At 51.2% G+C, this 22,869-nt stretch overlaps 2 protein-coding genes across 3 annotated transcripts; both read right to left on the minus strand.

Moving 5' to 3' along the window:
- Positions 1 to 355: 355 nt before the first annotated feature.
- Positions 356 to 15,241, minus strand: LOC105559842 (von Willebrand factor A domain-containing protein 8). Its single transcript, XM_012008448.1, has 19 exons — positions 14,868 to 15,241; positions 14,690 to 14,770; positions 13,357 to 13,766; positions 12,530 to 12,694; positions 6,761 to 6,919; positions 6,458 to 6,688; positions 6,160 to 6,372; positions 5,850 to 6,010; positions 5,499 to 5,781; positions 4,728 to 5,426; positions 4,257 to 4,637; positions 4,031 to 4,182; positions 3,358 to 3,787; positions 2,535 to 3,289; positions 1,941 to 2,251; positions 1,552 to 1,803; positions 1,068 to 1,462; positions 745 to 983; positions 356 to 660 (listed from the first exon to the last, which is right to left on the minus strand). Exons 1-19 carry the CDS (start codon positions 14,968 to 14,970, stop codon positions 543 to 545), a joined length of 5,538 nt encoding a protein of 1,845 aa, XP_011863838.1. The 5' UTR covers positions 14,971 to 15,241; the 3' UTR covers positions 356 to 542.
- Positions 15,242 to 16,098: 857 nt separating this feature from the next.
- Positions 16,099 to 22,347, minus strand: LOC105559843 (probable ATP-dependent RNA helicase YTHDC2). 2 transcript variants are annotated; one of them, XM_012008449.1, is made up of 8 exons: positions 22,137 to 22,347; positions 21,361 to 21,572; positions 21,091 to 21,284; positions 18,883 to 20,968; positions 18,426 to 18,812; positions 18,100 to 18,350; positions 17,680 to 18,017; positions 16,099 to 17,599 (listed from the first exon to the last, which is right to left on the minus strand). In XM_012008449.1, the coding sequence occupies exons 2-8, from the start codon at positions 21,552 to 21,554 to the stop codon at positions 17,588 to 17,590; spliced, it is 3,462 nt and encodes a 1,153-aa protein (XP_011863839.1). In that variant the 5' UTR covers positions 21,555 to 21,572; positions 22,137 to 22,347; the 3' UTR covers positions 16,099 to 17,587. The 2 variants fall into 2 exon arrangements, with proteins under 2 accessions (XP_011863839.1, XP_011863840.1); XM_012008450.1 differs by lacking the exon at positions 22,137 to 22,347 and adding an exon at positions 21,642 to 21,747.
- Positions 22,348 to 22,869: the final 522 nt, after the last annotated feature.

The following is a 22,869-nucleotide window of genomic DNA, read 5'->3' on the forward strand; positions in this document are numbered from 1 at the left end:
GGTCGTCCTCGGCCGCGTCGTCCTCTCCGGGGGATGAAGCTTCCCCTCCGTCGGCGACCGCCGCCGCTGGTCCACGCTGCCTCCCTCGCGCCGCCGGCTGACGTGTCTTCTCTCCCGAACGCGCGTGGGCGCGCGGACAAATCCGGGCGTTTACCCTGAGTGAGAGGTCACCGTTGACTTCTTCGCGAGATCTCGCGATAATACGTTGCTTTGATATAATCAAGATAATTGATGTTTGCCCCCGAGCACCCTCGAGGACCGGGAAGACCCTCGGTAACGCGACACGAGGAGACAAGTGCGAATACTACGTGCGTGTTCCTTCCTGACGACCCCCCGATTCCACGCTAAAGCGGTGTGCTCGTTCTTAAAAGACGTCTACAAAGTTTTATTTACAGGAATATACAATAATTTTATAAACGTGAATGTGTTATATAAAAGCATGTATTCCCGGAAATTGTATCAAATAGTTAACAACTATAAAGCAAAAAAGACGCTGTCGGCCGTATTTTTCCTACGCAAGATTCAGCTAATCGTCATTCACGTTAAGTCGACCGCGTTGTACTTAAAACCGAAGCAGCAAAGATCTGCTGCAGAATTCGTGGTATATTCTTAAGATCCATGCACACGAACGCGCGGCCAGAGGGCATCTTCTTCGTCAGCCTGAAAATAATGCAATTTATTTTAACTTAGTATCGATAAAGAAAAACGAGCAGCAAGTAAATCTCTACTGTCGTGAAAGACTACCTGGTCGCTTGATCACCCAACGATCCAATGAAAATAGCGTAGGCGTTCACGTCCGCGTTGGACGTCAGTAATTTTGCGAAGCGTTGCGGGGAAATCCCGTAACGCTCTAGATTCGCATCCGAGAGCACAACCACGATGGATTCGTCGGAGTCCTCTTTCGCCAGGCTGGCGATTGCATGCTGCGTCGCCTCCAATGTATTATCGCCGGACATGCAAAATTGCGAGTGGGCGTGCATCGTCTGCGAAGACAAATAATCACTCGTTAATTAAATCGCGTGGCTTATGCTCGGCGAGGGAAACGGAAACGTGACGGATCTACTCGCCTTAATCACCTCCAGTCTTCGCTTATTGTCCGCCGGCGGTTGCGTGCGATCGACAAAGACAATACGGTAATCGTCGCCGGAGTGGCCGACGATGTCGTATTGAAATTTACCCTCGTGGCCGCTGAAAGCCTCCATTACCATGACACAGGCCTCCAACTGGCGATCCAGCCGGCCGTCGTAGCCGTTGAACCTGTACATGCTGCCGGACACGTCCGCGACGAGTTTCAATCGCTTCGGCTTCAATTGCGGAGCGCCGATCTCCGGCTCCTTCTCCGCCCGGCGCCGGTAAATCGTCTTCTCGCCCGTTAAGCCCTCGATTAACTTCGTATCGTCCAGCTCGCCCGAGGTCTGATGCCTGCACCACTGCCGTTCCTTGCTCTTTGCCTGCAGCGTGCCTATAAATGGCATGCGAGCACGCGATACGCGATAAGGCATCTCTGACTTCCATATAAAAGCCTCAATTCGAGTGACTTAGGACGCTCACCTAATATGACCCGCAAGGCCTGCACCTGATTCTGAACCGCGTCGCTGAACTGAGAGTACAGCTTGTGGTCGTACTCGCTCATTTTTATGTCCCTGAGCCGCTGCTTGAACGCGCGAACGCCCATCTCGCGCGCGGCTTTCTTCACGTGTTCCGGCACCGCGTTCTTCTCCTCGTCACTGAGTTGGTGCACCGTGTGCCCGGCGTCCAGCCGGTACGGACCTCCCTTTCCGCCCAAACCCGCCGTGTCTCTCCCTAAAATATAATTTCGCGCGTGTCCTACTGTAACAGTTGTCGATGATTGACGCGGGTGATAATACTCGAGCGCGTACAACGTGTAATTTCCCCCTAGATTTTATCCCGTTCGTTATCCCGCCTGAATATGCCCGTACCTCCGGTTCCTCCGGCCCAGGTATTACCGCCTACGTGTGGCTCGTTATTCTTATCAACCTTTCCGTGTTTCGGCCCGCTGACGTCCTGCCCCGAATACCTCTCCCTGGTGATCTGCATCTTCTCCTCGCCGGCGCCTATCATCTTGCGCCACGCTCCTAACGACTTTTCTATATCCGTAATTGATGTCTCCCATAAACGGACGCAGCCACCGGCGTCTATTGTGACGAGACCTCCGTTCGACGTAAGTGACGCATAAAGCGGAAGGTCCTTCGCATACAGCCACTGGGTCAGTGGCGAGACGTTAACCGGTCTACGTAAAAGGGGTTTAATGATTTTTCTCAGTTGTTCTATCGGAGAGAAATGCGCGCAATAATAGCGAAGGCACGCACGGCATAACAATATTATCTCTCAGAGACATTAAAAGCGCGAATAAGAAAAACAGTTAGAAGTATAGCACTGAATAATTCAACGCTATACTTATAACAGCGAGTCAGCGAGTTATTCACTGTTTTCAGTGATAGTCCACTGATTAACATTTAGAGAGAGAGCACAGCTCACGTTTTTCATAACACAATCCTCGTCTTTGTACTTACTCCGGGATTGGAATGTATCGCAGCTTGTGGTTTACCGTGTCGACTATCTCCAAGTAACCGGAAATTCCCGTGTGCTTCGTGCCCTTCGGGTAAACCTCGTCGGGCACCTGATTAGGCGAAATCGTTCTGATCACCTGACCGTTCTGCGTAACGATGGGCGTCATGAAGCTGCGCGTTCTCTCTTTCCTCGGCCAGAAGTGCAGCTCGTTGGAACTGTCCAGATCGGGGAATCCCGTCGCTATGCCGGCGTACGTATTATCGGTCACTAGAAGCCTGTTCGGGCAGTCTATCTTCTGCTGAAGAGCACTGCTCAACTCCGCTTTGTGCAGACTGCTCGTGCCGCAGCTCAGGATACTGCCGGTCTTCAGATCGGCGCTGTTAGACTCGTCCAACTCGCGCAACACGTTCGGGCACGGATCGGAATCCGAGGATTTCGCGAGAATGTACTTGTCCTTGGACGCGTCCTGGATCAGCCATTTCCTGTCGGAGGCGAGTAAGACCGACTCGATGTTGCACGGCAAACTCATCGAGTAAGCGCACATACTTTGCAAATTGATAACTTCGAGTCTGTCGTGGTCCTGCGTGTACAAAACAATCAGATTGTGCGACGGGAGTAGATCCGCCTTCATCTTCCATTGAAAATTTCTGCTCCTGAAGGCGCTCGATATTCGGTCGCTGGCGACATCCAGATAGGTCGAGGACTGCACTTGTCGGACCGAACCCTCATTTACGTTTACCACAAGTACAGAATTGCTCTAAAAACGATCAGATCCGATGAACGCTATGACGAGGGAGCAGGGGTTCGCTCTGACTCACTACTTACAGTTTCCTCGTGAACCAAAACGTCCCCGAGATTGTCGACCGCGATGCTATAAAACGGCATATTGCCCCTGACGGGGCTGATCAAGCCCTGCAGCGACGTCTCGCGAACCTGCTCGGACTCCGGCGTCATGCTAAATATACTCAAAGGATTCGAGGTGAGAACGTGCACTCTGTCGTCCGTGCCATCCCCTTTACTTCCATTCGCGACCGCTAAAGCGGCCACCGTGCCGTTTTCGCTAATGGGCATTGTCCAGTAACTCTGAAGTTCCGTGAACCAGGCCGATCTGGCTTCAACTCGATCCAGAGTTCGATCGTTTTGCGCCGGAAACGTTGGCGGTTTCAACTTAACGTACCTTTCCTGAACGGGTATATTTTGGAACGTGCTCAAAACGTTCCAACTACCACAGATCTTCATCTCGGGCAAGGGTATTCTGCAATGGAAAAGGGGAAGGGATACATTGTACGGATACGCGTGTGAACGTCGGTTTCACGTACCTTTATTTCCCTCGCATTTTCATTTATCACGTGTAACTACGTCTAACAATAGGTTCGTTGTAAAATTAGTAAAATACAAAATTGTCCTAATTAGTAATATTTTTCTAAACACTCGTGTGTCTGCTCGATCGGTAATTATTTTGCGAAATACTTAAAGGGCACGTAAGGATTTAGCTTACTCCTTAGCTAAGGCAACATTGATTGGACTCGTTCCAACGGGAATTCCGTGCTTATGAAGCACGTTTACCAGAGTGTCGAGTATTTCCTGGCTGTATCGATCAAAATCGAAGACGTTGCGCACTACGGTGGCCAACGGTTCGTTCGGAAATTTCTACAACATTATTAAAAAGTGCGTCGTCAATTACGTCGTCTCTGTCGTCCTGAAAAGTGCTCGCGTTAGCTCACCTCTAGATGCTTGACTATGTTAACCACTTCTCGGGTCGAGTAGGGATACGAGACTAGACCTTGATCGGCCATACTTCTCAGCTCGCCGAAGGCTTTCACCAATTTGTGTATCGTCCGCTCGTCTACGTGCGGACCGTACTGCTTCAGGAGCTGAATCTCGCTTCGAATGCTCGGATTGTCGACGGAATGCGTGCTGAACAGGTCCCCCAGAGCGCCGAAAAAGTCATTGCCCAGAAACGGGAAGCCCGGCCTGTTCGCTAGCACGATCATCCTGAAGTCCGGGTGCATCGATATGGTGTTCGCGTTGCGGGCGTTGCCGCTGACACGGGAAACAATTCGTCGACCGTCCGACAGAATCATTTCGCCCGATTCCACGAGGGTCTGAAAATGACAGGATCGTCTCGCGATTCACGACCGACAAAGTGTTCGCGCGCCATACATAATAGCTCCGCTATATCGTCGAGTACGTACTTTCAATATACACGTCACATGCGTGGGCGCTTTGTCCGCCTCGTCGACGACGAGGACGTGGCCCAGTTTAACGGCCTGCACGAGCGGCGAGTCCTCGTAAACGACTTTACCGTCCCTGACCATCGGCTGCAGGGTCAGAGTTTGCACGGTCGTGTCGCGGTGCAGCTGAATGTACTCGCGCGGCCTGTTGAGCAACTGCAGCAGCCGGTCCACGACCTTGTTCTTGCCGACGCCCTGATTGCCGACCAGCAGGAGATTCTGCCCCAGACTGTAGTCCTGCAGCAGCCGCTCCAAGAGCGCGACGTGTTCCGGCACGTCATAGAACAAAATGTCGGGTACTTTACTGAGCGCCGCGGTGCGATACCGATCTACGACGGTGTCGCCGATCTTCACCGAGTCCTCCGTAACCGAGCACTCGATCGCCGAATCTGACGCCGTGTTTGACGGGACGATGCCAAGGCGACGGCAGGAGTCCGCGAGGGCCTCTTTCGCGATCGCCGGCAAGAAGCGCGCCAGACACGCGCGTTGCACCGCGTCGTGTGCGTCGTCGCACCGAAATCGGTGCATTCGCTCCGCGATTCGCAGGAGCTGCCGGGTGCTGAGCGATCCGACGAGGGACAGCAGGGTCGGATCGTTGGACGAACGTAAGACATGCGCTAACTCTACGATACTTAGCAACGCTTGGCTAGGTTCGCCGAACTGCAAACAAAGTGCTTGATGAAAATCTACCTACGATTGAAGACGCGGCGTAGCGTGCTCCACTACGATCACCTTCGATCGAATGACGTGGATCTCCTCGCGCTTGTCGAGCGGCCTCATCTCGTGGAAGAGGAACAAGCTGAGCAGCTCGGAATTCAACCACTGACCGGACGAGCTGTTGACGACCGGCGGTTCGGCCAGGGCTACTAGCCTGAAGGCGGGATGGATTCGCAGGACGCCGCGGTCGCGCATCTCCTCGTCGGATCTGTTATACTCTCTCTTTATCTCGTCGTAACGGTCGGCTCGCACGAGCCGCTTACCATCGTGCAACTGGAGCTCCCGATCGTGAACGAATCTACGGGCAGACGCGGTCGCGTTACCATCGCTCGAGGTCGGCGTGTCAAGTATCGCGAACGCGATTACCTGTGCAGTATGGCTAAGGTACTAGAATGAATCCTGTTGATGCCGTCCAGCACGGCCAGTTTGCCGTGCAGGGCCGCGTCGACCAGCGGCGAATCTCTCCAGACCGTGTCGCCGTTAAGCGACGTGGTCCGTTGTTGTATCAGGTCCCTGGAAGTCATATCCTAAGAAAATATTTCAACCGTGTCATTTCAGGAACGAACTGTCGCGAACACGCGCTAAAGCTGAGATCGTTTCGCGCGCCCCTTGCGAAGGTGAACGCAAATCGGGAGCCAGCGTAACGCCACTCTCGCGAAAAGTACTCGAGACTTGCCTGATAAAGCACTATCGGCTCCACCTGGTACCCTAGTAAATCGGCGAGCCGTCGGACGGTGGTGGACTTGCCGCAGCCTTTCGGCCCGATCAGACAGAAATCGGACGTCAAATGGGATTCCAGCATGCTCGCCAACAAATTATTCTGATAATTAGTTTCTATATAACAATCGTTGTTCGCAGCGCCAGATAATTGGCCCGTGCCGCAGGGAACCTATTCGCAAAATAGATCCGTATACGTACAACTGGCAGCTGTAATCAACAGGAATGATGCAAGCGAATGATTATTGATAGCTTACGTGAAAACTTGTCTTCGTATTTTCGCGTTTTATGCCGATCTCCAAGAAATCGTCAGCCTTCTTGATAGCGTCTACTTCGCTAGTAACTGAGCGCTCCACTTTGGAATCGTTCAATACGCTAAATGTTCTAAGGATATCCTCGACGGCGCTCTGACCCTCTTTACCCAAAAATAGTTTGTACGGATAAAACCTATAGAAGACGTCGTACACCGGCAAGTCGGGACTTTTGTCCTGAGCACAAACACGGGAAATTAGTGTAAAAATGACGACGAGGCGCCGGCAGCGTCGAGCTAGAAGGTTTACCATAATTAGAGCGGCCGACGACAAATTGTCCAAAGGAAAGTCTGGCAGGCCTATGGTGACAGCCTCCTGAGTAACTAATGCGTGAGCGCACGATAACAATTGCGACAATTTCCCAGCGTCGACGTTCGGCGTTAAGTTTCTCAGGACCTCAAATTGTTCCTTAAAAAGTAAATCTTAATGCATGGTATCTTATCCCCCAAAAGGTACTAAAAATAAAATTAAGTGTCTGACGCACACTCTCTGTAGCTCTCGGTTTGCTCAAGGCCCGTGTCCACCATACTACAATAGTTTCGAGAAACTAGAACTTGGACCAAGTGGTCTTGGTCGTCGTGGACACGGGCCTTCACAGAACGAAGATACGGGGATACAGTCGAGCGAATGCAACGATACCACTGCGCGTGACAACCAGTCAGCAGAAGCAATCGAGTTTTCGGTCATTAAGCGAGCGCGAACAACTTAATATCATTAAGCGCGCGGAAAACTGATAACAAGCCTGATACACTTGGCGCTCGAGCATCGCGGCAGCCACTCGGCCGACGAGAGTTCGCAACTCGGCAAGTTTGAGGGGCTGTTGCAGATAATATGTTTAACGTTACTCAACGGTCTATCCGCGGTGCGTTCAACTACTCGAATTCGGCGCGGAGCTGTCTTCCCATTACTTCCCCTTCGTCAGCGTGGCCTGGTATCAGTGGGAGGGAACGGGGGGATGGAGAGAGGAACCGCGCACGTGAGGAATGTTATATACCGCGATTCGGGTACGAAACGGTCCTCCTTCCGAGAGAGTGATTAACACCGAGAGCTTTCCAGCGTTGCCCGCCCGAGCACCGAGTGAATAACTACCACTCGGCACGGAAGCCCACGCGAGAGATATCCGCCCACCCTCGCGGAATTTCCATCGAAAACTTTCAATCGGCCCGGGTTATAATCTCGAGCCCTCGATCGGCCGTAATTGCGGCGTTGGCGGAAATGTGGTTTTCGTGACTCGTCCCCGGCACTCGTCGCCGCCGAAAATAGAAGAAACGGAGAATCAATTTCGCCGAAGCGTTCGGTAGCTCCTACCCCGACACCACGTTCGGGTGTTACGCACGTCGCAGCCTCGCCGTCGCGTCCCGGTTACCTCGCCGTTAGTCGAGGAGCATCGCGCTCTCGATTTCGTGGCGGGTAATTGATAAATAATCGACCGCCGTGGTTCCCCGTTGATTAAATCGCGATTAAAATGCGAGCTCAACGTGACGCCCCCGAGCTTGGGAAAGTTCGCGGTCTCCTTTCGCAGATGTGTCACCGGGCTATCAGGACGTTAACTGGCTATTTCGCAAACACGCGATTCCCCATTTCCAGCAATTTCCACAGTTCAATGCACTCCGGGATCGAGAACATCGTATTTATATCGGATAAAGGACTGTGAATGCATCAACGAGATACCTTTGCGGCTTTAGACTTGAGAAATGTATAACACAACTTCAACGTATGCCTAGGAAATGCGGCTGACTTAACAGTTATCATAGGTAATTGTTGTGCAAGCACGAGTATTCACTCGTAATAATAACCGCGAGTGGGTCACGGCAGACTTAAATTACGGCAACATTTTTTTCCGAAGGACATCCATCAGCCGTAAAGTCAAACTTCTATTTTAATACACCGACTTTCGCGATGATTGATTATTAAACGATGATGCCGTGTATGTAGAAAATAGATGTCCGCGCACCCCTATTTCTCTACCAAGTTTTATTACCCTGAAAATAGACGCCGGGCACATTATAGAGCTGTCTTGTGCGATTCCTAAACACGCCGCTCTATTATTTTCGTCCTCCATTGTAGCGACTGCCAGCAGTTTTCGCGAAGGTGGCACATAAGTCAACCGAGTCACGAGCAACATTACATGTAATCCATATAAAACGCAAGGCTAACCCCGATCTAATCCGAGTAATGTTACGCGTATAATCATATCTTAATATAACGACCAGTATAATCAAATACAATAAAGTCGTAAAAGACGTAAATCTTCGGATTGAATTTAAAAAATTTACAATTCTTCTACTTCTCTATTTCAACTTCCTTCAAAAATTGAGAACAAACGGACAGGATCGCATCCTTCTTGCGATTAAAAACAAGTGAAATTATGAGAACGCAGCTGTACTTTTACATTAATGACGCGAATACTCTAGTCTAAACATTTTTTAGATTCTTCTATTTCTCTATTTTAGGTTCCTTCAAAAATTGAGAGCAAAGAGATAGGATCGCATCCTTCTTGCGATTAAAAACAAGTGAAATCATAAGAGCGTAACCGTACTTTTACATTAATGACGCGAATACTCTAGTCTCAACATTTTTTAGAACTCTTAAGAATATTTTTGCAGATTTTCAAACGAAGCTTTAATCTCAGTGAAAAAAAAAATAGTAACGTAATACTTTAATACCGTGATAAAAGTTGTAAATTATCAGTTTTCGTTACAGCGCCTTCGTCTAAATGCGTCTATAAATTATCTGAGAATTCCCTGACATATGTGTCTCTGAGCTCGTTTCTGCGCGTGACAGCAATTTCTACGGACAAGTAATACGTACCCTACGCTTCGTGACGGATAATATTCGTTTCACGAGAATTTAAATACTCCGTGCCGTGTAATTATTTTCAAGTTTTAAATGATCTTTTTCATGAGTTCATTATTAACTGAGTTTTATTCAGTTTCCGACCGACGTAAAACAAGGCGATGTCTCCGTCGACTCCAATTCTCTCGGCGGACAATAACGGCTTTGCGACATGGCTCCGGATTAACTCTCAACGTAAATGCTATCTATCGCAGAATGCCGAGATGCATCGTAAAGTGCAGTTAAACCGAAAGGGTATTATCCAGCGGAAATGTTATGTCGGCTTGTTAAACCTTTAAATAATTTAAAAAAACAATCAGCAGTAGAATCTAACAGTTTTCTTTGCGCAGCCTTTCTTTGTAAGCCTGCATTAAAGATGAACTGAAAATTTGGAATAGCCGATACTCCATCGTGCACTTAAAAGTCACGGATGTACAATAACCATTTGATCAAACTTATTTATAGAGATTAATAATTTTTAATAGGTACCTTAACATTTCTGCGGCACGTTTCACGTTTCGACAAACGTCATAAAAAAAAGTGCACGAGGTCTTCAGCAACGACAACTGCACCGCACTGTCACTTGAGAAAATGTGCGTGTAAACTGTTTATCGAGTATCATTGATTACGAACTATTCCGTTTCTCCTCCGACCCGCGCCGACGATTAAAAACTCACGGCGCGACGGCGAGAAGGAATGTCAGGTGCAGCCGGGGACGAAAATGGGGACGCGCGTCTGACCGGTCTATCGTTCAATCGCAAGCCAGGGATTCCAGCGAGGACGTCCGTTTCTCGTCGGAATTGAAGCTCGGCATGACGATGTGCAGCTGCAGGCGGCCGGGCGGGGACCACACGGTCGACCGGTCGTCCCGCGATTCATCCTCGCTCCTCACGTCCTCCTCCACCGCGGCTCGCGCCTTCGAGCTCTCCTCCCTCCTCCCTTCGTCCTCCTCCGTCCTGTCCCTCGTCCTGGAGGAGCGCTTCCGCGCCAACTTGGTCTCGCACTCCAGCTTCAAGTTCCTCTGCAGCCTGTAATTCTGCACGACCACGTGCTCCCTGTCCGTCAACAACGAACCCTCGCGCGTCTGCGAGAGATGCCGCCGCCTCCACCGCCGGTCCTCTCGGGCCCGCGGATTCTCCTCCTCCGGCTTCGCCTCGAGCTCGTAGTCCCGCGCTCGCCCGGACAGGTCCAGCCACTGCAACACCCTCTCGGACAACGGGTTCCAATGCGCGTCCGGCGATCTGTCGGCCTGCTTGCATTCCGTCACTGCGGAGAACGCGTCCCGCTGCAGGCACTGTGCGACGCCGCTGAAGCTCTCGCTCGTCGGGAACGCCGTCTCTTCGTTCTCCGACAACGTCTGATAAGCCGCGCGGCGGTCCTCGTCCAGCTTGTCGTCCACGTAAATCTCCAGGAGGCCGCCGGTCTTCTCGCCGCGCATCCTCGCGCAGGGCGGAGCGGATTGTCGGCGCGCGAGCCTCGGCGGGATCTTGCACTCCGGGAAATTCTTCTCCACCACGACGTGCAGATTCATGAGGCAGTTGCTCAGGCGGTCCAGCCTGCTCTCGGGCTGCCGATGCTGCGCGGGGAAGCTCTTCTCCACGGGCGTCCGCGGATGCCGACGCAGCCGCGGGTTCACGACGGGGTCGTCGGGCGACAGGACGGCGTGACGCATACCGTCCACCCAGACGGTTCGGACGAACAGAGGCCTCTCCGACGACGCCCAGATAGCCGGCATAACGCGGCACGATGCGCGGATAGGATATTAATAATTACCTCGCGCGGCAAATAACGTTTCAAGGTCCGATAAAAAAAGAAGCCTGGCGCTTTCTACCGCCCGGTGAATCTCGCCTCGGGATTCAATAACGTACCTGGACACTGCGCGCGACAGGCAACTGCATAATATGAGAGAAAAATTTTACGTGTAGTTACTGCAGCGTTCGTCCGGCGCGCTTTTTCGGAACATAAATCGGCGACGGTGAGCGATAAATCAACGCTCGGCAGCTGACATCTCTCCGATATCCTCCAGCGATAAATAAAACGAGGGTGCGCGCCCCGCGGATGATGCCGTCCCGTGGAAAAATCTCGAGCGGGCAGGTGTAATCTAATTAGATTCGTGACGACACGTATCGCGACAGACGTTCTCCAGCGCGCTGCGCCGCGACTTGGAGAACCGAGACGGTCGCCTCGCCACCTTTTAATACACGTATATCGAATCCGTAACGTATCGACTTGCGGGCGTACGCGGGAGGACAGGTAGAGTTTCGACTGCCTGGGGGCTGGGACACGCGATCCGAGCCGCGCGATGCTTGTGGCCGTGGCGCAGCCACGAGCCGCGCGTTTATACGCGCGAGCGAGAGAAGCACCGGAAGGAAGGGATGGGACGCGGATGCCGCCGCGGAGGGGTTCGTGCGACCTCCGCACCCCCATGCCTAATGGTACGCCACCCTCCGTCCCCGCCCGGCCCCATAAATCAGGCAAAAGTTTCGCGAGTTGTACCGTCTCCTTCGAGACGCGCGCGCGTAGCGGACGGAGTACGACATTCCCGCAAAAGTCCCCGCTGAATTATCCAAATTGTTACCTCCTCGTACTTTCGTTCGTTACGTCCGACTCGGTCGAACCACCGCGGGAGAAAGAGAGCGTAATTGAGACATAAATCAGGCTCGTGTCCCTTAATCGTCGGGCAGACAGTTTTAATAATCGGGCCGGTACGAGTACGTACGATCGCGAATTGCCGCGACCAACTTCCTGACGAGGCCGCATCGCTGTGCAATCAGAAACTTGCTTTAATGACTTTTCTAAGCGTTCGCTTCGGCCCCGCGCGATACGTCCGCCGGGAAGGCGACACCGGTACGCTCCGCGTAACGTTCCGCTTCCTGCGGAACGCGGAGTCTATCCGGTCGTACCATAGTATCGCTAGTAGGTCCACTCCGTCATTTGTTTCGTTTTGCGTCGATCCATTCTGCGCATCCGGCATTGTTCTGGGCAGACCAGTGAGAGAAACGCATACGCCGCTGGATCGCTGCCTAAAATAATGGCGGAACACCACGTGATCGGGACCGCAAAGATCAAAGGGGCCGATAGAGGGTGGACCTACCAGTTATACTATGGTCGTACTGTTCCCTGTCAATGTGAGTCGCATTAATCTCTCGAAGGTCACGCGCACCACCTGGGTTATACACTTACCTCGAACGTCGGCGGCGGAATGTGACGGGCCTGGAACCTAGATCTGAGCGGGGGATCTAACGGATGACCAGGATACCGCGGTGACGGCAGGCCCAGCGCTATCACGATGAAATCTTCGCTGACTCGCACGAGACGCCACTTGTCCAACTCGGCCTGGGTGTGCATCTGTGGATGAACGTTCCGCGCGTTATTCACAAATAATTAGAGGCAGCTTGGACGGCACGTGTTAGCATTCCGGGAATATTTGCGGAACATCGCAAAGAGTACAAGACGCGGATGTTGTTAGTATATTTTTCATACTCGCAATCAGTAAATACACCAACGAACAGTTGTTAACATCAATGTTCTAATTTCCTACTTAACAATGTAACTGTTGGGCACATGTGTTATAATATTATACATACACGGAGAGAATTTTCTTTTAAAATTTACCCTGAAAATCCTGTGATCGACATGGCATTTCGAAAAATTCTATCAGAGTTTTTGGAAATCTCTACTAGTAAAATGTATGGTAAAGTTTCAAAAAAACTCTCATAAAGTTCTTGAAAATGTCACGTTGTTCCACGATCACATGATTTTTCAGAATAAATTTTAAGAGAAAATTCTCTCGGCGTATTTATATTAGGGACTTGAATAAGTTCTCGCTGTTTTTTCCAATCAATGAAAGCTTTACTTAAAACAATTAGTAAAGAGCATGTCATTCAAAGTATTGTCCATCGTTAGCCACTACTTAGGACTAATTTTTCTTACTACTAGTTAGCTTACTAAGTAGAATCATGTATATCTTGATTTTTTTCTTCAAATTAGACATAGACATAGACATGTACCTTGAGCAATTTGTCGTAGCGGGACGCGGGAACGAGAAATCTACCGTCCTCCAGGTGCATCTCGCGGTTCTCCAACAGATTGTTCAACACGGGCAGCACGTTCCGCTCCGCTTTCTCCACGCCCTCGATCAGGAGGACCCGGCCGTTGGTCGCGGCCCTCACCGCGCTCTGATCGTGATAGTACGCGGTGCCGCTCTTGATCTCCCGCCGCTGCTTCAGGTCCGCCTCCGTCGTGTCGCGGGTGAGCGCGATGAACTCCAGCTCCCGCCCCGTCAGCTCCAGGTAGGCGAGCGCGAGATCGCGCCTCCGCACACCCGGTCCGCCCGTCAGGAACATGTCCTGCCGCAAGACGTCCTTCTGCAGCATCCATTTCAGGTTTCTCAGCGTCTCCTGAGAGTGCGTGTTCAACACTGTTGAAAAAAGCGGAAAAAGTGCAAAGCATCAGCGCGTGAAACTCTCAACGATCCACCAGCTGTAACCACGTGTCCAGATAGCACGGTGAACTCGGAAAGTGTCCTTCATATTCTCTCCCTTCCTGAATTGTAATAATTCTTCAGGAATTCGTGGAAGAATGCGATACCCCAGTAGCACAGTATACTGACGCAATATTGGGAAATAATGTAAATCTAGTATTCCCAATATTGGTCCAATATTGTAAGATGGACGCCCTTCTCTTATTTAGCCAAGACGTTCAGCAATATTGGTCTAGTATTGTATCAATTTTAGGCCAATATTCTTATACATTGTCAAATATTGGATAGCGCACTTCCAATTCATGTAATGATTCTTGTGCAATATATGCATTTATTCCGTGGCCAGCTTTACGCTGGACAATATCGGCCAATGCATTTCTAATATAACCGACATTAGGTCAATGTTTAGCCCGAGGGATAAACCGCTGACCAAAATCACGTACACCACTGCCCACTAATATCCAGTGGGCATTACTTTATCTTATGCTATTTAATCCTATTTATCTTGTTTTATCTAATTTTATCTTTATAATACCCAAACTAATACCCAAGAAATGCTCAGTAATGCCCAGTAATGCCGCAAACCTGAACACCACAATGCCCTCAGCGGTTTACCCCTCGGTTTAGCCAATGTTTAGCCAACGCACTGTGCTACCGGGGATAAGAATGATTGGGAAAGTTACATGCGCCGCGATGAACTTCCAAGAGACAAGGCCAACTGATTGTGGCCGTTTCTTCGAGAATCCTTCAGATTTTCAGCCTTATAGCTCCGCGGGTACTTCTCAAAGTGAATTCTCTGCAAACCCACGTTCACCTTCGTGCTATCCGGGTGAGCTTTTAAGCTGGCCCGCGACACTTACAGTATTTCCTTGGAACGTACTCCGGATTGCTCGCCGGCCTCACCACCTTCGACACGTCGGCGATGGTGACGACTACGTTTTCTGAAAGAAAAAGACAACCGAAGATCAAATGATCCACGCGCACGCCAAAAAAACAAAACAGCAAGACAGCGGTCAGGTAGTGTTAGTCGCCGCTCACCTGATTTACAGCGTACGAGCGACGACAGGTTGGGCCAGGACCTGCCGGATCGCTCGAGGATTCCGCGCGGCGGGCGCCGAGCGCTCCGCAGGACGGACAACATCTCGACGCCGGCGGCTCAGATCCCGCGGAGAAACATGGTCCGGCCGCGCGGCGACCCGCGAACGCGATTTGAAGCGTGGGACAGATGACGAGCGCCGCGAGGTGCTCCGAAATCACGACAGGCTGGTCGTCGCACGAAATTGCGAGCTGCGCTATTTGTCTCCCTCGATGCGCCTTAAACGGGAAAAGTGCCTCGTGTCGTGCGTTGTCCACTCGCGGACGGACGTCACGCTCGTCGGGAAATACATAACCAAGATCGCCGACACCGAGCGATCACGTGGGCCCCCCCCCCCCCCCCGAGATTGCATGAATGACAGTGCGATCTGACGCGCCACGTGCGTCACTGCGCGCGCGGGCACCTCACGTGTGCTGCCTCTCATGTTTTTTTTTCTTTCTTTATATAGAATGTACATTTTCTCATTGCGTTTTCTTCTTACACTTTTCGTAATTTGAGTAATGACGGTTTCGACGCGCGTGAAGAGAGAGAGAGAGAGAGAGAGAGAGAGAGAGAGAGAGAGAGAGAGAGAGAGAGAGAGAGAGAGCCGTGCGTACGCGGTTTATTTACGGGATTTGATCCCGGCGACGCTCCGAGATCGTCGAGACTCGAAGACAACTTGATACGCGACTTTTTTTTTCTCCGAATAATCGCGATGGAAATGTACATTATCGTGGTGTAACAGACGGAATTTGCTTTACTTCGTGACGTAACGATTCTGCACGTCGCATGTATACAGTGATGCGTGTTTAATTGTACGGAAATACTTGAGACAGTGAACGTGAAGCGCGAAATAAGAGATTTCTTTACGTCGTCGATACTGTAAACTTTTGAAGTAACGCTTGAGCTTACGCGCGTAAAATATTCCCCTTTTACTTCAGATACATTCTCCGAGACTTAAATACATAATCGCCTTGTGTATACGTTGCGCACAGAGCGGGGGTCAAAGTTCGGCCGACCAGCGAGAAATGACTCGCCAATCGATGTCGGAACAATATTGAATCGAGACCGTCGAATTGATGCCGAATCGACGCCGAACGCGACAGCGATTCGACATCGTTTCGACGAATCATCTCTCGCCGGGCGTGAGAATCGATCGCGACGAAGATCCGCAAATAAAATGAGAATTACATCTCTTTTCTCCGCTAGCTTTTATTATACGCAAGTTTCGTTATCACATCGACCAGTATTACAATTGGCTTAAAGCTCGCCCTGTGGTGCCCCGTCTACAGCTTCGTTATTTGCGTTTACTTGTTTACACCAGCGTCGTCCAACTGTCCCCGTGCAAAGAGGCAAAAGATGATTTAGGCCCGGTTGCACCAAACGCCTTAACTTCAATCTTGGTTCAATTCTTGTTTGTCTTTTTCTAGTTCAACAGTTGGAAAGAGACAAAGAACGAATGAAGCCAAGCTTAAAGTTAAACAACGTTGTTGAAATCGGGCCTAAAGTTGGAAAGGGACAACGAACGAATTAAACTAAACTTAAAATTAAGCGATATTGGTGAAACCGGGCCGCAAGCTAAGATCAAACGACGTTGGTGAAGGTCTGGATTAGCCGTGTAATCGCTAGGAATTATAACGCTATACAATTACGAAATGAAAACAAAATAAAACGCTACCGAGATTTTGTGAATCACGCGTGACTCTTTATCAATATACGTATATTAAAAGGTTCATACTTTAATCGGTGTCGACTAAATGTAAAGCAAGTGTCCAATAGCTGCCAATAGTAAGTGTACACAAATTGACGTGTACACATGTCAAAGATGTACAAAATTCTCAGTCTGTTCCTGAAACAATATGTATTAAACAATAATCGTAACCTCTATGTAGAATACTGCAAGAAAAACTTTGCCAAGTGGCGCATGACAATGACGAATTATTCCTCCCTCGCTCGCTCTCTATGCAGCCGGCTACTCGATTTACACTAGCTACATATCAAGAGAGTACTTAATACCACTATACATAGTACAAAAGGTAGTTAAGTTAGAGTTTAGTGCCTATGCAATATATCACATATTTTTATAAGATACGCAGGTTTAAGGCCTATTTACATACTTCCGGATTAAAAGGATCAGATTAAAACCCATTTTCCATGTTAATGACATATGACCGTCAAACGATAATTTGACGTCCGATAGATTTACAATAATTTTACTCTGATGGAACGGACCTATCGCGGAAAGATATATATATCGACCTTGATGACGATTGATATCAGCTTTCGTCAGTATTCTTCAGTGCTTTAGTACTGAAAAGTAAAAGAATACCCTATCGTAGAAGTTAAAATATCATGGTAAAACTTAATCGAACGTTGCTAGTTTAACGCAGGCTCTGCAAAGAGGATCACAAATGTTATATGAGTATTATTCAAAAACTTATTATAACAGTCTTTGTCAATACTGCAAATTAGAATGTATATAATATTTATATATATGCAACATTCATACATTCAATAAATATCCATAAATACTATACTAGTATCTCGTTACAAATATCCGTTATCAACAAAGGTCATTTAGCTACAGCATTATGGATACAGTGATCGGTCGTTGAAATTAGTGACCAGAGAAACACAGACCGCAGATTGTACACGACAATAGACTACATTTCCTCCTCTTGCTTTAGAAATATCTCTAAAAATGCATAGATCAACGTTAACACTCGTTCGAACGAACTGCATGTAAGTAGCATTAAACAGTAACTATGGACTTACCTCCGGGTAATCGTCTCTTCTAACGTTTGCGGGATAATAATCGACGATTAACGGACGCGGACGTTGGCCGATACCAGTGGGCTGCTGGAGGCCACACGCCTGCTCCTCATTCGTGATTACAGTCACCAAAGCGTTAACGACCTTCTCGTCCAAGGCTGACATTGCCTTGTTCGGTGCCTTCATGCGCCTGAGGAACAAGGCGTTCCACTTCTGCCGCAAATGTAAGAAGAGTTGGGCCGTTTCGGGATCGAGCTTGAACACTACCCAATCATCGAGTTTAAAAATGGTTCCTTCGTGGGATTCGTCAACCTCGGAATCCGACTCGCTCTCCGGCACAGCTGCAAACGTAACAGCGACATTTGCGTACAGGCGTTTACGTTACAAATAGAATGTGCGCCGCGCGCGTCAAGTATCGCTCACCCTCGGCTTCGTAGATGACGTCCATCGGTAATCTAGCTGGTCCGCTGAATAACGCTACAGTTAACGGATTAACGACCGTGACGACTTTCACGTGGCAGAAACGTCCTGTACGGGTCATCTCCTCATAAAGCAACCAATCGCACGGCAAGGTTTGCACGTTGGTCGCATGCGTTTGCGCAGACGTCATCCTCGAGGACTTTGGATAATCTCTCAAAGTCGACGAGGGGTGGAAGAACACCTTGACCTCTTTCCTGTAATCAGCAGCAATGTTATCCACAGTGTCCCACGGGTCATCTCAGCTTGTTGAGTGTAACAATTGCACGTACTGTGTTCGCAGCTGCATATGCTCTCGGTCAACCCGAATCAAGTTTGGATACAAGCCCGCGGTCAGGGCCGCCTTCACGACCGCCCAATTCTCCGAATTGGAATTCAAGTCCCGAATGTCCCCGGGACTTCTGGCCCTGACGAAGCCGGACGCGCGCAACTGGCCGAGGAGCTGCGTGCGCATCCCAACTACCATCTCCATCACGGGGGCGGAGATGAAATTCTTCTCGCAGAAGGCGCGCTCCTTGCCGCTCGCTCTGGCGTTCTGCCAGCCTTGAAACGCCCTCAGGACCACCATATGATCCGAAAACGTCCCGGTGGCGAACTTTTTTCGCGCCGCGGTCAAGGCTCTCTTTTGCGACGGTTGCGACGGCAATATAAAGGGATCTCTGTAACATTTCGTGGACAATTAAGAACAGCTGTAAACAGCAACTATTATGCATGTAAATGTATACCCACTTGTACGCTAAACTACAAACTATCGTTAAAATTGGATCCAGACACTTGAGGACGACGGCGTAGAGCAACATCTTCCCGAGTCTCGGTTCGATTGGCAGATCTAGCAAATGACTCCCCAATTCGGTCAGGTCCTCCCACGGGTCCAGCGCGTCGATTGTCTTCAATAATTGCACCGCGTTCCTGGTCACCATGTTGGACGGCGGCTCCAGGGCTTTGTCCAGAAATTCGGCTATTGGTGTGTTTCCCGACGTTAAATGTTTCGTATACAGGCAGAGCTCCTGCAGCGGTAGTCGCAGGATTTCGGGCGTCTGGTAAGGCTGCATGTTATCGTATCGAACTGAAGAGAACAGACGGTAGCAGACCCCTCTTCTACATCTACCCGCTCTACCTCGCCGTTGCTTCGCGCAGGCCTGCGATATCCAGTTGGACGTCAGCGTGCACACGTTTGACAAAGTGTCGAAAGACTTCTCCTTGACCTTCCCCGAATCAATAACGTACACCACGTCGTCGATCGTGATGCTAGTCTCCGCTATATTCGTAGAAAGGATTATCTTCCGCGTGCCCTGAGGACTGGGCTTGAACACCTTCTTCTGATCGCAAGTCTGCATGTTCGAGTGAAGAACGTACAGGTTGTAACGCAAGCCCTGGTTCATCTTCTTGTCGTCCGCGTTTATCCTCTCCTTCATCGTGACTATGTCGTCGTACCCTGGGAGAAAGATTAAAATGGAGCCGGCGGGGAGTTTAACGTGGACGTAAAAGATCAGCTCCAACAGCAGATCGTAATCGATATTGTCGTCGTTAAACGTATGATGGTATATGTCGAGCAGCAGCTTGTCCTCTTCGGAGAGCGACGTCTCGCCGACGTGCGCAAGTTCGTTACTCGGCACCGCGCAGTCGTAAGTCTTCATGTACGCCTCGATTAGTTCGGCAGACTCGGTGTGGCTCCTGTTCTTGGCCCAATCCAGCGCCGTCCAATCGTTGGCGGATCTCAAGTTGAGATTCGCGCCCAGATTCAGGAGTTGCTCGGTCGTGTTTATGCAGCCTCTGGCCGCGGCGGCCATCAGCGGCGTTATAAAGGTCTCCGAATGCTGGTAATCTACAGAAACGTTTTCGGACAGTATAAAATGTAAAAGCTGCGCGAAATTGTCCTCTCTGCCGTTTACCCACGCGTCGAAAATACTCTTGTCCATCTCTTCTATCAGCCAGGGCTCCAGCTTGACCTTCTCCGGTATAGGATCGCTCTGCTGGGCCAGAATCGGAGCGGGCAGCAGGCTCTTCTCGCTCTTGGTGCTTCTGCTCGTGTGCTGGGGCTTGTACTGCTTCCAGGACTCCAGGGTCTTCTGCTTGTCTTTCCACTTCAAGAATTCCTTCTTCTTCACGAGCATCTCCTTCGTCATGTAACCGGTCATCTTCAAGACGTCCTCCAGAAAGTACACGTCGACGTCGAACGACCGGCCGGGTACGTTGATGACGACGCACTTGTTGAAATACTTGGTGAAGATCGTGGTGTCCATCGTGGCGCTCATCAGTATCAGTTTCAAGGAACGATATTTCACCAGAGCGTCCTTCAAGGCTATCAGCAGGAAGTCGCAGAATCTGTCCCGTTCGTGAACCTCGTCGACGATGATATGCGTGAGCGTGGTCAAGGCGGAGTCGCCGCCCATCAAAGTCCTAAGCAACACCCCGTTCGTGCAGTACGTCAGGAGAGTTTTGGGAGCCACTCTGCTCTCCAGTCTTATCTGATAGCCGAAGGTCTGGCCGATCTTCTCGTCCCTCTCGAACGCCACCCTCTCGGCCACCGACACCGCCGACAGGCGCCTAGGCTGGGTGCAGATAATCCTGCAGGCCTGATGCTTCTGCTGACAGTGTTCCAAAATGTACTGCGGCACCTGCGTGGTCTTGCCGCATCCCGTCTCGCCCGCGATTATCACCACCTGATGGCTGCTCAGCGCGCCGAGAATCTCCTCCCTCGCGCTGAAGATCGGCAGAGACTTGCGAAAGTTCAGCACCTCGAAATTGGTCTTCAGCTGAGGTACCTGTGGTATGCTGTTGTTCAGTCTGCCCATCGCCTTGGTGTTTGTATTTACTGCAACAGCAAGAGCGTCCCTTCTCAAAAGCTAGTTTGGAGCCCGATACTTTGCGCGATCCTACAATTTCTAGATACGAATCGACGTGAAAAACTGACACCGCGATCTCAATTTGCCGTACCATCGTTATTGAGCGGCCGCTCCCTCTCGATCGGAGGCAGCAGGTCTTGGCATTCCTTGTGGTTCAACGGGAAGGTCTGCATCAGATTGTATATAGCCTGCTTCGAGGGTTTCTGCAGCTTTATCACGGCGTCGGCTTGGACTATCGTCGAACCCTCCCTCTTGTACACCGTCAGAAATCGATTCATGCCCTTCCTGCGAGACAGAGGAAATCGAGGTGAGTCCGCGAACGGGACAGAGCGAGAAAAAACGTGGCGCGCGCGTCCCATACCCCCGGCTTTTGGACTTCAGGCCGAGCTCCCTGGCGAGCTCGTGGATGTACGCCCGCTCCTCCGCCGTGTACGACGACGGGAACTCCAGCTCCTTCTGGTCCGGGGCGTCCAGCAGCTTCTTCACCGTCAGGTTCACCGCGATGCGGGTGTCCTCGCCTATGGGACGATGCCTCTGCTGCCTCCTTCGCGGCATAGCGGACGCTCAGATCGCCTGCGGCCAAACAAGAGACGACGCTCAACAACAATTCGATCAGCGCCCAGTGGCGTTCTCATTGCTCACGGCGCTCTACAGGAATCCCCGAGGGGCCCGCCAAGTTAAACGGTGTTCGGGCGCGAGGAAAATACGCCAAAGAGGAGGAGGACCGGGAGGGAGCGAGCGCGAGCGTGGAATACACTGGGATATTCTCGGCCGGTACAGTCAGCACGGGGATTCTGTAACTTGCTGCCGATGCTCCTCGGGGTATCGTTAACCAGCGATAACCGGTGGTGGCGAGGACGATCCTCGAAAGAGGACCGCGGCTTTTCGCGGGTTATCGCTAGTCAACGATACCGAAGGGCCGCGACAGCGAGTCACAGAATTCCCGTACAGTTACAGTTTAAACGGTAAACGGAGGAAGCCCCTCCGAGACTCGGGGGGGAAAATCGGACGATCGCCGGGCACGTTCCTCCCACTCGCTCTCTCTCTCTCTCTCTCTTTCTCTCGCCCTCTCGCTCTTGCTACCGCGGCAAAAGAACAACAAACAAAGAAGACGAACCCGCTCGCCACCGCGCTTACCGATTTGGAGCAGCGAACCTCGATGATCATGGAATCCTGTGCTCCGGCCACGACGACACTCTCGTCCCGGCAAGGCGCTGCGCGGAGTAGCGTTCACCTCGCTCTACGTGCGCGTAGAGAGCGCATTTATTCGGCAGGGAAGAGGGACACACGCTCGGGGAAGGAGTAACGCCGAGGAAACACACCGCGCAGTCGCACGAGACAGCGACGGACGAGCGGCTGCGCGGCAATGTTCAAGTCGGAGACGTCGCCGGCCGTCAGCGCCACCTGCGCCGCGCGCGCTCCGCGGATAAGTGACCGACGTCGCCCGGAGTCGCCGGTTTAAAGAGACCGAGGGGCGCGCGGCGAGGCTCCTCGCGCGCGAGAGAAAGAGAAAGAGAGAGACAGACAGACAGACGTGAAGAAGACACTCGCTCTCACCTCCGGCGATCGAGATCTCCTCTCGCCGGGGCGCGCGAGTGTGGCCGGAGGTGAGACGCCGGGGATCAAAACTTGTCCCGCGCATCGGCGTCGACGCCGGGCGTCGCTGGCGTCGCGACGCCGACGGTGCGCAGCAGCGCGAGTACGCCGCGTTTGACAGCTCGATCGCGGTGCGCGATACGTGATCGCGGGTTACGTCTGCTCTCCGCCGCGGTGATCGCGTCCCCGCGTCGCGTCTCCCTCGTGATCGCCGGGTTGGAGTCGCGAGTCGCAGGAGACCGGGCAGATCGCGGAGATCGCGAGAGGAAGTCCT

This window comes from Vollenhovia emeryi, unplaced genomic scaffold, assembly GCF_000949405.1.
Source record: "Vollenhovia emeryi isolate VEMERY1.0 unplaced genomic scaffold, V.emery_V1.0 DF939251.1, whole genome shotgun sequence".
Taxonomy (NCBI): Eukaryota; Metazoa; Arthropoda; class Insecta; order Hymenoptera; family Formicidae; genus Vollenhovia; species Vollenhovia emeryi.

Coding starts and splice junctions, on each gene's coding strand:
- LOC105559842 (XM_012008448.1), bottom strand. CDS start 14,970: ATGTTGTCCGTCCTGCGGAGCGCTCGGCGCCCGCCGCGCGGAATCCTC. Junction 3,788..4,030: donor AATGTTGCCTTAGCTAAGGA/GTAAGCTAAATC, acceptor TTTCCATTGCAG/AATACCCTTGCCCGAGATGA. Junction 661..744: donor TTGGGTGATCAAGCGACCAG/GTAGTCTTTCAC, acceptor CATTATTTTCAG/GCTGACGAAGAAGATGCCCT.
- LOC105559843 (XM_012008449.1), bottom strand. CDS start 21,554: ATGCCGCGAAGGAGGCAGCAGAGGCATCGTCCCATAGGCGAGGACACC. Junction 21,285..21,360: donor CTGAAGTCCAAAAGCCGGGG/GTATGGGACGCG, acceptor TCTGTCTCGCAG/GAAGGGCATGAATCGATTTC. Junction 18,018..18,099: donor CGTCATCTACGAAGCCGAGG/GTGAGCGATACT, acceptor TTACGTTTGCAG/CTGTGCCGGAGAGCGAGTCG.